Genomic DNA, 15,410 nt, shown 5'->3' on the forward strand with positions numbered 1-15,410 from the left:
AATAGTGTTCTAGATAATTATTTCACTAACTGATTAAAAAACAGAGTATGAGATTAAACGTTTTTGTATTTCTACTTATTAGTTTGATTCAACTATTCAATAAACTGAGAACATTATCAGTTTTTTTCAATTTTAAATTTGAGATATTATCAAATTTTTTTTTTTCATTTTTACAGATCAATATTCCATCATCATACTCCTTTATAGACACAAAAATTTCAGTTTTTCAAAAAAAAAAAAAAAATAGATTTTCCATTTTTTTTTTTTATAAAAAAAGCATTTAGATTTTTTTTGCACATAATATTTTATTTTTATTTTTTCAATTTGAAAGTTGATGTTTTAACATTTTAAAAATCAAAATAAATGTAATATCTTCATTTCGTCTAAATAATTACAATGATAAGGGGGTTAGTATAATTTTCTAAACGTCAGGGAGTGATATGATTATTTATGTTGCTTTATAGATAATCATAAATGATGAATAATCATTGTTTGAAGAGCAGTTCCGACTATTAAAAATTTAATGAGACTTGAAGATCAAAAAAATCTTAATTAAGATTTAATGAAACATAAGTTTATAAATTAAGATAGTGTGTAAATGCCTGTTAAATAATTAAGTCATTTTCTTTTGGAGAACCCTCAAATAGTTACTTGTTGATTTATTAATTTATTTATATCATATTATCTCTTTATTTTTCTTACACGTTTTTTTTTTAATAAGTAATGATATAAAGACATAAAGATACTAATGCTGTGTTTTTTGTTGGAAGATTTGGAGAAGGATTTGGAAAGGAAAACGAAAAAGGTAGGTGAAATGTGAATAAAACATGCCTATATTTCACCTGGTTTCACACACCTTTTCCCTTTCCCTTTCCAAATCCCTCTCCAAATCCCCCAACCAAACACAGTATAAAAGTAACAACATCATTTTTTTTATTCATATAATTAACGAAAAGCTGATAAAAATAGAATAAAGTTTATATAAATTAAAATCTTAAAAACACCCAGTATAATTAAGTCAAATTTGTAAAAGTTTATTGTATTTTCTCTAATCCTCGACTATTTTAAAAAATGGGGCAAAATACTCTACAACTAAACCGCATGGATAATTTAAGCTGGCCCTAGTCAGAGGAGCGTTGGAGTGCTTCTCCCTAGTGATTCTTGGCACGCTGACAACTTTTTGGCAAGATACAAAAACACTTCCCGAGCATGTAACTGAACTTTTTATACCTACCAAAAAGGAGTTTGAGAGTGTTTTTCCCAATTTTTAACATAAATTTTTCGATTTTCAATACCTACAATGTATCACGTTCTCTTCTCTTAATCATTCTTTGCTATTACAGGTGCTATTCTTCGTCAACTTTGACTTTTAACAATGATTGAAATTCCAAAAGTTAAACTTAGACTAAATTTGACATACCTCAAATAATTTATCTTTTTATCTTTTGTTCATCACATCACTTTTCTATTTTTCTGCACATCTTTTTGTAAAAAAATAAAAAATACACTTATTTAAATCATCCCAAACAACCCTTTATTTTGATACAAATCTCAATTTTGTTTTTAATTTCTTTTTTTTTTCAAACCATATCTATGAAAAGATTGATGAAAAAGAAATTAGTCAAAACAAAGCCAAGTAAAAAAACACATCCCCATCCAAGTCCAACTGAGAGCTGTTCAGAGATTCAAACAAACTACAAAGTATACAGTTCCAGTAATGCATTATTTGTAGAAGTAATTGGTACCCATAAATTTATTTTTTGAAGTTTTATAAGGAACAGGTAACGAGAAATTATAGAAGGCTACAAGCAAGTATGGTCCAATCACTGCCTGCCACAGCCATAGAAAAGCTTCAGTTGTTCCATAAAGGATGCAAAATTATATAACTGCTTCCTCTTTCACCTATCTATCTTTCTTTGAGTTCCTGTTCAAACTGAAACAACTTTTCACGGACTGGCTGCAGAAAAAGCTTCAAATCCTTGCTGATTCTTAGCTTATCTTCATGTGCAACATCCTTCTCTTCATTAAGCCTCACTTCAAACTACAAAAAAAATAAAAATAAAAATAAAGTAGATAATAAGTCAGTCCCTCCTGATTAACTTCAGTTGGTACAATACAAAGAGTTCCCAGATTCAAACATATTGCTTACCATGACTGAAATATATGACAACAAAAAAGTAGATGACATCGTGTTAAAAACGTGTAGATTAAAAACAACTAAGCATGGATTGTTCATTTACTTTGTTCACTTCACAAATAAAAAAAAATAAAAATCAATTCCTGGAAATAATTTGATACACTATACATACTGGAATCTATCCTTTTTTTTTTTTCTCTCAGTTTCGCCCTTCCATCTATCTTTTATATTTAATTTCCACAACTTAGAATCAGACTGACTTTAAATTTGTATATGCAAACAGAATAATGATTATTGAAAACGCAACTGAAATCTGATAATAAAAAAACACAATGCAAACTGAATGCCTCTTCATGCTCTCATAACCAGGCACAAGTTCTGTGGCTAGCCAGGGGTCTCATCATAATCTTCTTCAAAATCATGTCACGATATAGTTTAGACAACAAATTCCCATTTTCACCTATATATTTGAGTATGTTGCCTACATAAATCAGAGATCCATTATGCCGATGCAATTTAGACACCTGGCAAAAAACTTGGCTTAAACTTCAAATATGCTAAGACATGCTATTCTTGGTTGCAATGACAGCTTGGGCTGACCTCTATGCTCATGCCCAAAACCCAACTGAGTGGAAGAACAAATATGTTTTGGCAATCGCTGGAAAGATAATTTCTTGTTTGTTCCTTAGCATTAATGATGCAATATGAAATACTATTCTGGTGTGTACAAATCTCACTTCAAAGCAGGCCCAAAGTATGACAGGCTGAAATTGACTGCAAGGCTTTTGACTGTCAGTTCAAATCTGCTCTTCCATGAAGAAATCATAATTTTATTGCACCTATTGCAGTTTGAGCTTAATGGGCTGAGCTCAAGCTCAAGGTTTCATTCTGGATCATGGTGAAGTCACCATAGTCCCCACCCAGCCTGACTTTCTCACACCCATATTGATTTGAGATGTGTATGATGTTACACAGACAAAGGTCTCCCAAACAAGAGTCAGAGTTACCTATCTAATAAGCATCCCAACCCATGCAACACAAACATTTTTCAAGAGCCAGACATGTATCTATGCAATGTCAAAAGAAATTCTTTTCCATTTATCTACATATGTTCTTTCCTTTTTGTAGTTTCTGTAAAAATTCATACCTCATCATTGGTTTGTGAAAAATGGGTTTAAAGTAATTCAGGTAGATTAACTGCTAAGAGCCCAAATTGGCAATGTGATCCATAAAGCTTTGGGTCATGGTCCATTTTAGTGTATCTATTTCAAATGTAGGTTTGTGGTATGTAGGAGTAAGACTTTTTTAGGTTATTTGAGTTCCTTAGGGCCCAATGACTGTGCTCCTCTCCTATAATATTACGACATGTGTGTGTGTGTGTGAGAGAGAGAATCATATGAATTTTAGTCTCATTGAAAGACGACATAAAGAGCATGAGTGGAAGAGTAAATCCTATGGTTTTCTAACTTGTGAAGACCATTCTTTCAGAAAAACAAAAACTCGAGAATGGCAGGATCAAACGATATGTATTCAAATTTATATTTAATTGTTAATTATGTCATATGGTGTTTTAATTTCTAGAATATAGATCCTATAATTTCTTTTATAAACGGCTTTTATATTGGCGTACAGAATATACCTGCAAGTCATCTAGTTCACCAACTGAGAACTCTGGGATTTCAATACACCCCTTTACCTTCTTTTTCTCCTCTCCAATAAGCCAGTCCCCTGATTTCCATGATATTATCATTAATAAATTTAGATGAAGCAGATAACAAGAAATAGAAAGTCAAGATCAAAAAGAAAAACAGAAGAAAAAAGGGGGCGGGGGAAGAAACAGACCAAAAGAAGAGAAAATTCACATACCTTTGACTCTCAATGTCAACTCGTAAGTGTAACCAACACGCTTCTTGTTTCGTACGGTCACCAAGAATGCCTGCACAATCTCTTGCATGTATTATCAATGAGAAAAGAAACCATAATGATGTCTACACACCGTTTCCATTCAACGGAATTGAGCTTATGAGAATTTTATATTGTTTTTGTATTACGTTGCTTAACCCTTTGAGGGTGAATCCCTTAGCTTACATTGATTTGGAAAGGATTTTAAATAAATGGATTTAGGCAAAATTATTTAACAAATATAGCTTACGGTTTTGAGAGTTACATGAGTTGAATCAAAATAACAAGGATTCTAGTCGCAACATGATCACATAATATAAAATTTTCGCTACAGATGTTATAAATTCATGGACTATCATTAACCTAATAAATGTTCTATTTTTCCTTTCAATTTTGTTGGGTATTTGTTGATCACATAATATGCTAGACGCACTTCTCTGCTTGAGTCAACCTAATTTGATTCTATGCACCACATTATTTCCACCCTCACAATCCTTGCTAATAATTGAATGTAGGTGACGAAAATGTGCACTATTTGTTATCTACTGATTTTCAATCTTCAGTTCTCCATATTTCTACTTCTATTGTCAATAAAGTTGCATTTTATATATTTACTTTTATTTCTACTAATTTAAACCCTTTTAACTCGAGTACTTTTCTCAAATCATCCTGAATGTGTTTAGTTAACATATCCATGAGTAACAACTCAAAGCAGACCCCTAGTATAAATCCTACAATAATTGAAAATTCACTAGTTTCTTGTGCAGGTGATCCAATTGTAGTCACAATTCCATCGTAGATGTCTTTAATCACATCAATAAATCATTTGTTCACACATTTCTCCAACACCCACCATATTATATCTCTAAACAACATATTAGATCGCTCATTTTCTCCATGTACTTCTCTATTAATCTTCTTGGTAATATATTGTTTAATTGATCTATCAAGTATAAATCGAAACTAATTCACTAACACTGTCATTTTAACCCTTAAGCAATGCTCAATCACTCTTTCCACAATTTAATAGTTGTTGCAATTTCAAATATCTCCTTTATTTTCATATATAGGTAAAAATATCTGCTCATGAGGGAGTTTCCTGATTAGAATTTTATTAAAGAATTTTGCTAATGGATTCACTCCTAAAGGTGTGTGGATTGGATTGAGTCAATAATAATACATGAATGGAGGCTATCAACTTTGAAATTTCAAACCTTCAAGAGTGCAAGTTTGATGCTTGAGCTTCATTATACTTCAACACTACAAAATTAGAGGTTAAATTTCTCTGATGTGGAAGAGAAAAATGAAGAACATGATAACAAGAAAAAGGGCAGTTCTAAAATACCAAAGCCTCCTGTCAAATACCAAAGTGCGATGGTATAACACAACCAAATAAAACTCAATGCCATGTGACAATAGACAATAGATAGGAAAACTTCCACAAAAGGCTTAGAAACCCAGAACACAGTGTTATTGCAAACTTAACCTTGATGAAGTAGGAATACAATTAAGTACAAGACATCGTATCCAAAATTTTATGAGCATGAATACTAAATAAAAGCATTCAATACCAAATACTATTTTCTTTTCTTCAGCCATGCTATTTCATTTTGTTTTTTTAAAATTTAGTTTGGCATCTCTTCCTAAATTTTGTGAATTTCCATCTAACAATCAAATCTGAAAGTAAGCAGGCAGATAAAATGAAGCAAACACTTGCCATAGCACATGATAGAAGCGCTTCCATGGCATAAAAAAAAGGTTATAGGGTTAGGGTCCTATTATTAGAGCCACCAATCAAGAGTAAGAAAATGAAAGAACAACATATACGGGACAAAATTAATGGCTAAATCTTCAAAATGTAATGAGCACATTTATTAGACAAACTACACGACAGAAATTCACGAAGCTTAGATGCATGACGCTACCATCATATTGGACTACAGATCAATTTTATGAGAACTTACATCGCCTATGCACTTTGATACTTCTGCTATTTCTGCTCTGCCCCCAGAGAACTCCAGGGACCCCACAGAAGTTAACAACTCCTGCAATTCAAGTCCAATGTTAGAAGAAAAAAAAGTTAGACCACTCAATTGTATATATAAAAAAGCAATAATACTATAAATCTTGGTGCCACATTATTAAGCTGCCTTGTAGCCAGCAGCATGCCCTCCACAAAACATTTGAATGGGTACAATTGAGCAATATATCCTCTGATTACTTGCATAATAACAAGTACCAAACTAAACAAACATGGTGTGGCATTCCAGAATCACTTAAATTACTCCGTTCATCAGCCATATACCCATAGCTACATTATATAAACACAAACAGAAAGCCTACACAACATAAATGAGAAAACTACAATTGCAGAAGTACAAACCTTAATCCTATCGCTTGCCCATTTGTTAAGGTTCTTCTCCTCCCATGTTCCAGCCTATATAATAGCATAATATAGTCAGAAAGAAGCAAATATTATGGAGATAAAAAAGTTACAGAAAGAAACTTGCAACTTCAACCAAGTAAAAAAGATACTTGTCACTTTGAATAGACAACAGACACATAAAATAGAAATACTCATTTCTCATCCTGCTGGTTTTCTTCGTTCATTTGTTTTAGGGGATGGTTCTTAAGCATTCCCCTTTCAACCCAGATGGTGGATTTATCATCCTCCCTTATTTGGAATTTTTTTTCACGTCTCCAATTATATCTCCTACATGAGATGTAGAACCTAGAATAAAAGCATGGAGACCAACTATACTAATCTTCAATCTCAAAGATTGCTTTGAAAAAGAAGTAGATCACTAGAGTTCGTCAGCGAGAACATTTGAGGACAAAGCTCAATGAGACCGTGAACCAAGTCATTTTGTTATCGCTCCTCAAATGTCTTCAGGAAGTAATCCATCCATGAGGTGTCCAGACAAGGCTGTGTCCACATGGCACTAACTAGGATGAACTCCACTTGCCATGGCTTAGTTCTTCCATATCTATATCTATTCTCGTGTTTACATCGACATGCATCTATATCGATATACAGGCACCAAGTGCCTTCTGTCCTTTGCTCAACCACCCAAAGGGTTGCTGGGGGACTGGGTTTCTTCTTGTCAATCTCAACGATTTCTGGTTTAATCCTCCACACAATACAGCCAATCAACTTGACTCCAATAACCAAGACTTGCTGTTTCAGTCTTCAGTTTGCATGCAGCTCTAATATGTTACTTCTCAATTCCAACAACCAATGTCCAATGATGGTATCTGAATCATATGATGGCTGTAATTTCCAATATATTCCTCTACTTCAATTATCAACTTCAACCCAGTTACTATTTAGGTAAGCTTTCCTTTTCCAAAAAGAAACAGCCACCCTTACGTGCTTCAGAGGGTCCATTTCTTTACAAATATAAGCTTGTGGCATCATCTACAGCCTTTTCTATTAGAAGTAAAGCAAAATCCACTAAACATACCAGAAGGGGTCCAACATCTGTACAACAGGTGTATACAATTAGGCTAAAGGCAACTATAACACAATTTGACAACAATACCACAGTACAACATGCAATTAATAGCTCTTCATTTGAAAAGTCGTGGCCACATATTGGTTAATTGGTGTTGCTTGTGTTGTGGTGCTGCGGAGTCAGTGGATCATTTGCTCATTCATTGTCCGGTATCTTCTCGCCTTTGGATGTTTGTTGTTGCGACTTTTGGTTTGGCTTGGGTGCAACCGGCGTTGATTCAGGCAGTCCTGCATAGCTGGGCAGGGGGTCGTGTTGGGAGGAGACGTCGGAAGGCGTGGATGCTTGCTTCTCATTGTATTCTATGGTTGGTCTGGTTGGAGCGAAATAGGCGCGTTTTTCAAGGGATGTCTCATTCAGTCCTTTGGTTAGAATGGCGGCTTCTTACGATATTGTTTAGTTGGGTGACTAGATCGGTTGATCCGGATGTTTTGGCTTTTGTCGAATTCGTGGAAGATTTGATTTGTTAGTTCGTTTGTTTGTGGAGCCTCTCCGGCTTCCTTTTTTGTATTATTTGCATCAGCTTGATGCTTTCCAATAAAATTTGATTATTTATCAAAAAAAAAAGTCTCATTGGTGAGGCTTTTAATGAGGATATTAGCTTTAACGATCAGATTTAAAATAAAACAAAAAAAACAAAAGGCCCAATTAGTACACGTTAATGTGTGTTTGGGAGAGAAAAATTGAGTATACACCTAACCTTTGACATAATGCACAAAGTGGTGGCCCCAAGACTTGAACTCACAATCGCAAGGTTATTAGGTCAAGTCTTAACCATTCAACAATCTGATTTAAAATTTAAAATTAATAATTATAAAGTTCGGTGGAGGTAGGTACAGGCCCCACGTTTCTGCAAAATCCACCATGAGGGAGGTCTTATTTGTAAGAAGTTTGATTACAATGTTAGGCCATCTTTTCAAACTCATTATCTTATTCTAAGATGGGCTGTCAATGCAACTTCAAAGAATCGGGAAATTTAAGTGTGGGCCCATTACTGATCTTAGAAATAGGCCCAAAACCAAAACTGGGTCATTCTTATACATACTGACGCTCTTAGTTAGGTCGTAATACACCATGACAGTCAGTGAGCAGTGCAAGAGGAGGAGATTTGAGCACTGTGGCTATAAGTATGGGGCTTGTCAATTTGTTTACAATCGAAGAGGGAAGGCAATTTTGAACTGTTCGACACCAGTTGAAGATAGGGATTACAATAGTAATGAGTGAATGTACAGAGAAATTGCAGAAGAATGAGTCGACAAATAATAATGAGTAAATGGAATATGTGAATGATGGCTTGATGGAGCTGAAATTGGGCTTGGGTTTGCAAATAGAGTTTATGGTAGAGGTGGCTCTCCCTATAATTAGGCACCAGAGGTAGGGCAAAGAAAGAATTTTTTGGACAAGAATATGAATGATATTCAAAAATTGGTTGATCTAGAAGACGTAAACTTCAATGTCTGGTGAACATAATTTTGTGCACAAGAATATGGATGATATTCAAAAATTGGTTGATCTGGAAGATGGAAACTTCAATGTTTTGTCAAGCTTTGGCTGGGTTGGAAGTTTGTGGGACTTTTTTTTTTGGGTGAATAGTTTGTGGGACTTGCGATGACTCATCTAACGAGTTTTCTAAGAGCAGTGAAGAGAATGGGGTGGTAAAGTCTTCAGTCTAATGATTTTGATTTTGTGATTGATTCTCTATTCAACCATAATCAAGATGTTTATGGGGTGGAATTCCACAATTTGGGAAGTGCTTATTCTAGATTATGGAGTTCAGGTCTTGGTTTTGCTAGAGGAACATAGTCTCTAGGCATCCTTCGGAGAACTCTATTGATGATAGAAAGGAGAGGTCAAGCCAACTTAGAGGTGGCCATTGGCCAGGCCTATGTTACATGGACTCGGGTGCAGGTATCGGGTGCGGATACGTATCTAGGGGTCGGGTACTTCAAAATTAAAAATTGAGAATACGTTGATATGGATCCAAACGAGGATACGGGTACGGGGATACGTTAAATATTTAATTTTTAAAATATATTTATTATTTTTATCTTATATATTACTTTTATTGATAATTTTTTTAATTTATCTATATAATTTTTTTTACTTTTAATTGACATATATATTATAAATAACAAAAATATAATAAATAACAAAAATATAATAAATAAAGAATAACAAATTATGTTAAAATAAATATAAAATAGATAATGTATTTTATAGATTTTATTAATTTTATTAATTTTTTATTATATATTATTTAATTAAATTTATTATTATATAATTGATAGGTAGATGGTAGCTTTTTTGACTTTTGATTGGTAGGTGAAAAGGTGAAAATTTATTAACTTGTTAGTTGGTGACAACTTTCAAGATGGAAGAAAAGGAGTTGTTCTCAATATATTATTTATGATATAATTTATATTATATATTATTTATGGTAAATTATATTATATATATTATATATGATATAATTTATATTATATATTATTTATGATATAATTTATATTATACATTATTTATATAATAGGCACCAATTAAAAAGAAGAAAGAAGAGAAGACGGTCAAGAGAAGAATACAGAGAGAAGCGAGAGAAGACAAGAGAGAAGAAAACAGAGAGAAGGGAGAGACGACGTTGATCGAAACAGAGAAGAGAGAGATGAAGATGATCGAGAGCGAGAGAAGAGATAGAAGAAGAGAACAATCGAGCGTGAGTGAGAGAGAGAAGCAGACAGTTCAAAAGAAGAAGATCGAAGCCCTAATCGCAGGATTAAAGCCCAGATCGCAATTTTCGTATCTTTGATCCCAGGTATGCCATCTTTCTTCTTACTTCCATATGCCATATCTATTTCTTCCATGCCGTATCCGCTTCTTCCATGTCGTATCCTATCCGTATTCTGCACCTGTACCCGTGTCGTGTCGTATCAACACGGGTACTTCGCCAAAACTGACGAGTCCGTGTAACGTAGGGCCAAGTCAAACCGGGTTCACACCAAGATGGCAATACTTAACAAAGGACTTTGTGTCAGCCCAACCAAGCATGGCCCAGCCTAAATATTGAGCCTATATGGTCGCACAAGCCCAGCCCAACCCTGAAGTATATAAAATTCCCAAGCCCGTCCATTGGGCCTACGTATATATATATATATATATATATATTATAATTAAAAATACAAGCAAACTAGACAATAGAAAATAGAAGAGTTAAAATAAAATAAAAAATTACACTATTCCAGTAATATAAAGACTATTCTATCCAATCCAATCCAATTAGTTTACATAGTAGTTCACGTTCACAAGTGAAGAAGCTGTGTTAGAGATCTCCAAACAAACCAACAGTAAGCCACTAAATTAAGTTGTTTTTGCAAAATGATTCGTCCAGTTAGGTTGTATAACTCTTTTTGTAATAATTCAAGCTTGAATGCTAATTTCTAAAACATCATATCACATGCTTAGAATACTATAGTTTGCTTATAATACAAACGTATTCTGCTTGAGCAAGTATAATTTAAATATGTGGTTAATATGGATGCATCAGAAAAGGGTACAAGAAGATCAACTAGGGAGTGAAATTAACCCTAAAACTAATAGCATTTATAATTTTTTCAATATATCACATAACATAAAAAATAATAAAATAAATTAAATACTTAGGCCTCGTTTGGCAATCGAACTTTTTAGCCAAAAAGTTAAAAAGTTATTAAATTAGCCAAAAAGCCAACAACTCATACCAAAAAGTCAAAGATTCTCTTTTCACTCTACTTTTTGCACATCTTTTCGTAAAAAGTCAAAAAGTCATCCCAAACATACTAGTTTTTTTTAGCTCATATTTTAGCCAAATAGCCAAAAAAATTACTAAATTAGCATGTTCCCAAACGAGACCTCAATATATTAGTTATAGGCCCGGTCAAGCCAGGACAGGCTGCAGGCCTAAATCCCAAGCCCAACCCATTGATTAAGCAGGCCAGAAATATTGGCCCAGTCCCAGCCCTATGGGCCAAAATACTCTTCCTAAGCCCTAAAAAAATAGGGCCGATTTGGGTGGACCAATGGCCACCACTACCTCACCTACACATCTTCACCATGAAACCAATGGAGAATCGGGTTCACAATATAGATTCATGTGTTATGAATGATCTTCATTCAAAAGAGCATATTACTCATAATGAGGGGAGGATGATGTGGGTGTGAAATTCTTAAAATTGAGACTTGAAGGTGTCCATGTGTTTTGGCACCAAATCATGATCTAAGCCAAAGTTTTAAATGGCTTTATTGAAATTGCATCGAGATTCGCTTAATGCAAAACACATTGAAGCTTCGATTTTTAAGTGACACTCCTAAAAGGCTTGTGCATCACAGTCTGAGGCATGCGCTTTGTACCTTTGAGCATAAACATGAGTACACATATGGAAAGGTTGTCTTGGGCTATTGTTAAACTTAGTATAATACATGGTTTAATTATAAAATTATATTCCCTTTTGTAACTATATTCCATGGGTGGAAAACCAAGTAAATTATCAACTAAGAAAAAAATACAAAGCTAATGTGGCTCAAATGACGATCAAGATGAATTTTTATGAAAAGTCCAAAGATTATGTTGATCTTTAAGACAAGATTTACTAATGGTCTTTCCTTTCGGGTTTCAGTATCTTAAGGATTGGAAGGCTGGTCATGTGTAATTGTCCTATTTTTTTCTTCTTTCTTGGTGGATTGCTTGACCTTCTTGATGTACTTTGTACTCTTATTTATTTCTTAATATAATTTTTTTTTGTTCATATAATAAAATAGAAAACATAAGAACCACCATCCAACGCTTTTGAAGCCCACTTGAATGACACCCACTCTCTCAAGCTCATACAGCATGCACACTGAAGATTTGCATAACCAAAAACTGCGAAAAATGGAGAAAAGCAAACTTTATAACTCCCTTGCGCAATCTCATAATGGAGAAATAAGTGGTCCACCGACTCCTCAACTATGTGGCACACGAAGCACTGATTAGGAATTTCCTTTGCCTTTGGTTTCCATTTAAACTAAATTAAACACGCAAAAAAGGTGTAAAATAGCATTTTAAGAAATAAGAATGATTAATTGCCCATATAGCTAGATAGATCATTATACATCATGTGCTCAAATAAAATAAAAAATGCTACATTTAGAAAAGTAAGAACATCAAAGAAGTTCATGACTTTATTAAACAATCTTAACTATATGGAGATGAATGGGATGTTGACACAAATTAGGACTACCATTCTGTTAAAAGCCCAAGCTATTAGGAAATGGGTGTCCAACAATATATATCAAGCTATCTAACACCCTTCCTCACATGTAACCCCCTCTTGTACGTGGAGAGACAAACAGAGAAGCAAACAACCAAATAAAGAAGAAGAAACCGAACGGGGACATAACATCAAATGCTAACAAAGAGACTTGAACCCAAGACATCTTTCAACCAGAGCTCTGATACCATATTAAGTTACTAATTTTTCCAAAAGCCTAAGATATTAGGAAATGAGCCCAACAATATAGATCAAGCTATCTAACACATTCAACTAATTAAACACTACATTGTCATCACTTAATAAATATTATATGACTTCAAGTGAGTGTGAAAGATAAAACATTATAAGGGAAAAAAAAATAGAACTTGCAATAGAGTATTGAAGCGTTCCAATAGTCACATCAATACGCGGCATCAAAAGAAAGAAATGACATATCTATACTATATATAAAGCAATATAAACTCTGAATTGCTCATTCTAAATTTTCTAAAAATTTGAAAATCCTAAAAACCCATGAAGTTGGTGATATTCTTTTGGCCAAAATTTAATTTATCCACATTTGTTTACTCTATCTACAGTTTACCCCCCAACATTTGTGGACTAAGGTGACCATCTACACAGTTAACGGCTTAACTAAAACAACCAAACTATTCTTATGTAAATAAGTAACCTTGACATCGTGCAAACTAAGAGCATTTTTATCATGTTTTTAGGCAAGAAATATGTTTTAAAGCCGATGGCTTGTGGCCCATTGGCATCACCCTAACACTTCTACAGAGGAGGCTGCGAGTTCAAGCCTCGGTAGGGGCATGGGTGTTTGGGAGGAGAATTAGGGATATGCGGCACATTTCACCAACCAAAATGAACAGAGCCATTCGCGTTACAGATTTGTGTGTAAAACTTGCAATTAACTTTGACAAAATGTTTGACAATGCACTTTGGCCTTGTGTGAACAACAAGATTAATAGTGAAATTGATTAATATTCCCATGAATTAGTGTAGGATTAGTTATCCAATTAAATTAGTCAAATAACCATTTATTATGTATTCATTTTATTTTGTTTTCCTTTCATACTTGAAATTATGATCCCAATCCCTCTCAATATTAAAAATTTGCCAATTTCATCCTATTGAATGTCCACTGTAAATATAAGCCATTTAATAAAATTTGCAATCAAACATAAGATTGTGAGTCGATGGACTAACAATCCCAATCCTATGCTATAATCCTACTAATCAAATATATCGTTTTAAGTCCACAAATCATAGGGGTTGTGTGCTTATCCAGAAATGACAAGTTGGTAAAATGCACATAGGGTAAACCACAGGAAGTAAATTTTTAACATTTTTGTGGGAAGTGGAGTGCCATTACTGTATATTGTATGGTTCATAAAGGGTTGATTAAGAGGATTATTGTATGGAAAAACCATGTAGATATTTTTAGATGTAGTAAAACAGAATTTTGTTAAATGAATACCCTCAATAGATTTTTGTAAAGTAATCTTTACACTTAATGTTATGAGATGATCACAAGCCTAAAATTACTAATTTTATATTCCATGCATAGCAGGAGGTGCTGTTAGTACGTATGTATGTATGTATGGGAAACAAGCACGTTAAGAAGTCACAAATGATAATGGCATTTAATAAAGGAAGATTGATTTGCATACCCGATTCCAGGCAGAACCGAGGTGGGTAGGAGGGGGTTGGCGAGAGTGATTGGATAGATCGTCGGGGGTAAGCTTCCTGGGAACAGGGAGTGGGGCTGCGTCTTCCCTCACTTCCCTCACCCAATATGTGTACGAGGATGCCTCCGCCGCCACTGATGCATCTTTCTCCGACGACACTGCACCACCACTCTCCATTTTATAACTCTCTCTCCCCTCCACTCTATTAATTATTCCCTTTCTCCCCCCAAATACAAACAGATCAAACCCAAATAATTTATCACTAATTGAACAGATCAAGAAAGAGATCAGAATATAAAGTTTTATTTTTATTTTTATGTTTGTATGTGATTTACAACAGATCTGAAAAACCTAAAAGGACACAACAATGCAGAGGAGGAGAGAAGAGGAGAGGAAAGGAGAGATGTTGGGAATGCCAAATTGATTCAGCAGAACAGACGACAAGGACAGGCAAGGAAGAAAGGAAGGAAGGAGCAGAGAGTTTTCCGAGTGCGTTCGAGAGAGAGATCTTTCCTTTGTTTCGTGAAGGTTCCTGCTGATTGACCACTGTATTAATATGATTTTCTAATCAGGAGTAACTAGTCTACCACGTGATATGGACGACATAATTTGAGATATTTATATTTATTTTAAATTTTTTAATATATAAATGATGTTTTTAAGATTTTTTATAAAAATAATTTAATAATTTTATTATTAATCATAATGAAAGGGAGAAATTGAAAAGGATACTGCAGTAATTATATACGGATTGTATCAATAATTATTTGTATAAAGTGATTTTAAATGTTGATCAGGAATTTTTGACCAAATCAATAAATGCAGGCATGTGGAAAGACATGTAGATTGAAAAAAGTTAATAAATACTGATTAGGAAATTTTGACCAAATTA

At 33.9% G+C, this 15,410-nt stretch overlaps 1 protein-coding gene across 2 annotated transcripts; it reads right to left on the minus strand.

Moving 5' to 3' along the window:
• Positions 1 to 1,637: 1,637 nt before the first annotated feature.
• Positions 1,638 to 15,110, minus strand: LOC114322834 (chaperone binding / ATPase activator). Of its 2 annotated transcripts, none has more exons than XM_028270255.2 (6): positions 14,501 to 15,110; positions 6,423 to 6,476; positions 6,004 to 6,084; positions 4,004 to 4,073; positions 3,777 to 3,865; positions 1,638 to 2,041 (listed from the first exon to the last, which is right to left on the minus strand). In XM_028270255.2, the coding sequence occupies exons 1-6, from the start codon at positions 14,693 to 14,695 to the stop codon at positions 1,907 to 1,909; spliced, it is 624 nt and encodes a 207-aa protein (XP_028126056.2). In that variant the 5' UTR covers positions 14,696 to 15,110; the 3' UTR covers positions 1,638 to 1,906. The 2 variants fall into 2 exon arrangements, with proteins under 2 accessions (XP_028126056.2, XP_082776875.1); XM_082920749.1 differs by lacking the exon at positions 1,638 to 2,041 and adding an exon at positions 2,628 to 2,880.
• Between the last annotated feature and the right edge of the window lie 300 nt (positions 15,111 to 15,410).

This window comes from Camellia sinensis, chromosome 3 (assembly GCF_055761805.1).
Source record: "Camellia sinensis isolate YWXY chromosome 3, ASM5576180v1, whole genome shotgun sequence".
NCBI classification, from domain to species: domain Eukaryota; kingdom Viridiplantae; phylum Streptophyta; class Magnoliopsida; order Ericales; family Theaceae; genus Camellia; species Camellia sinensis.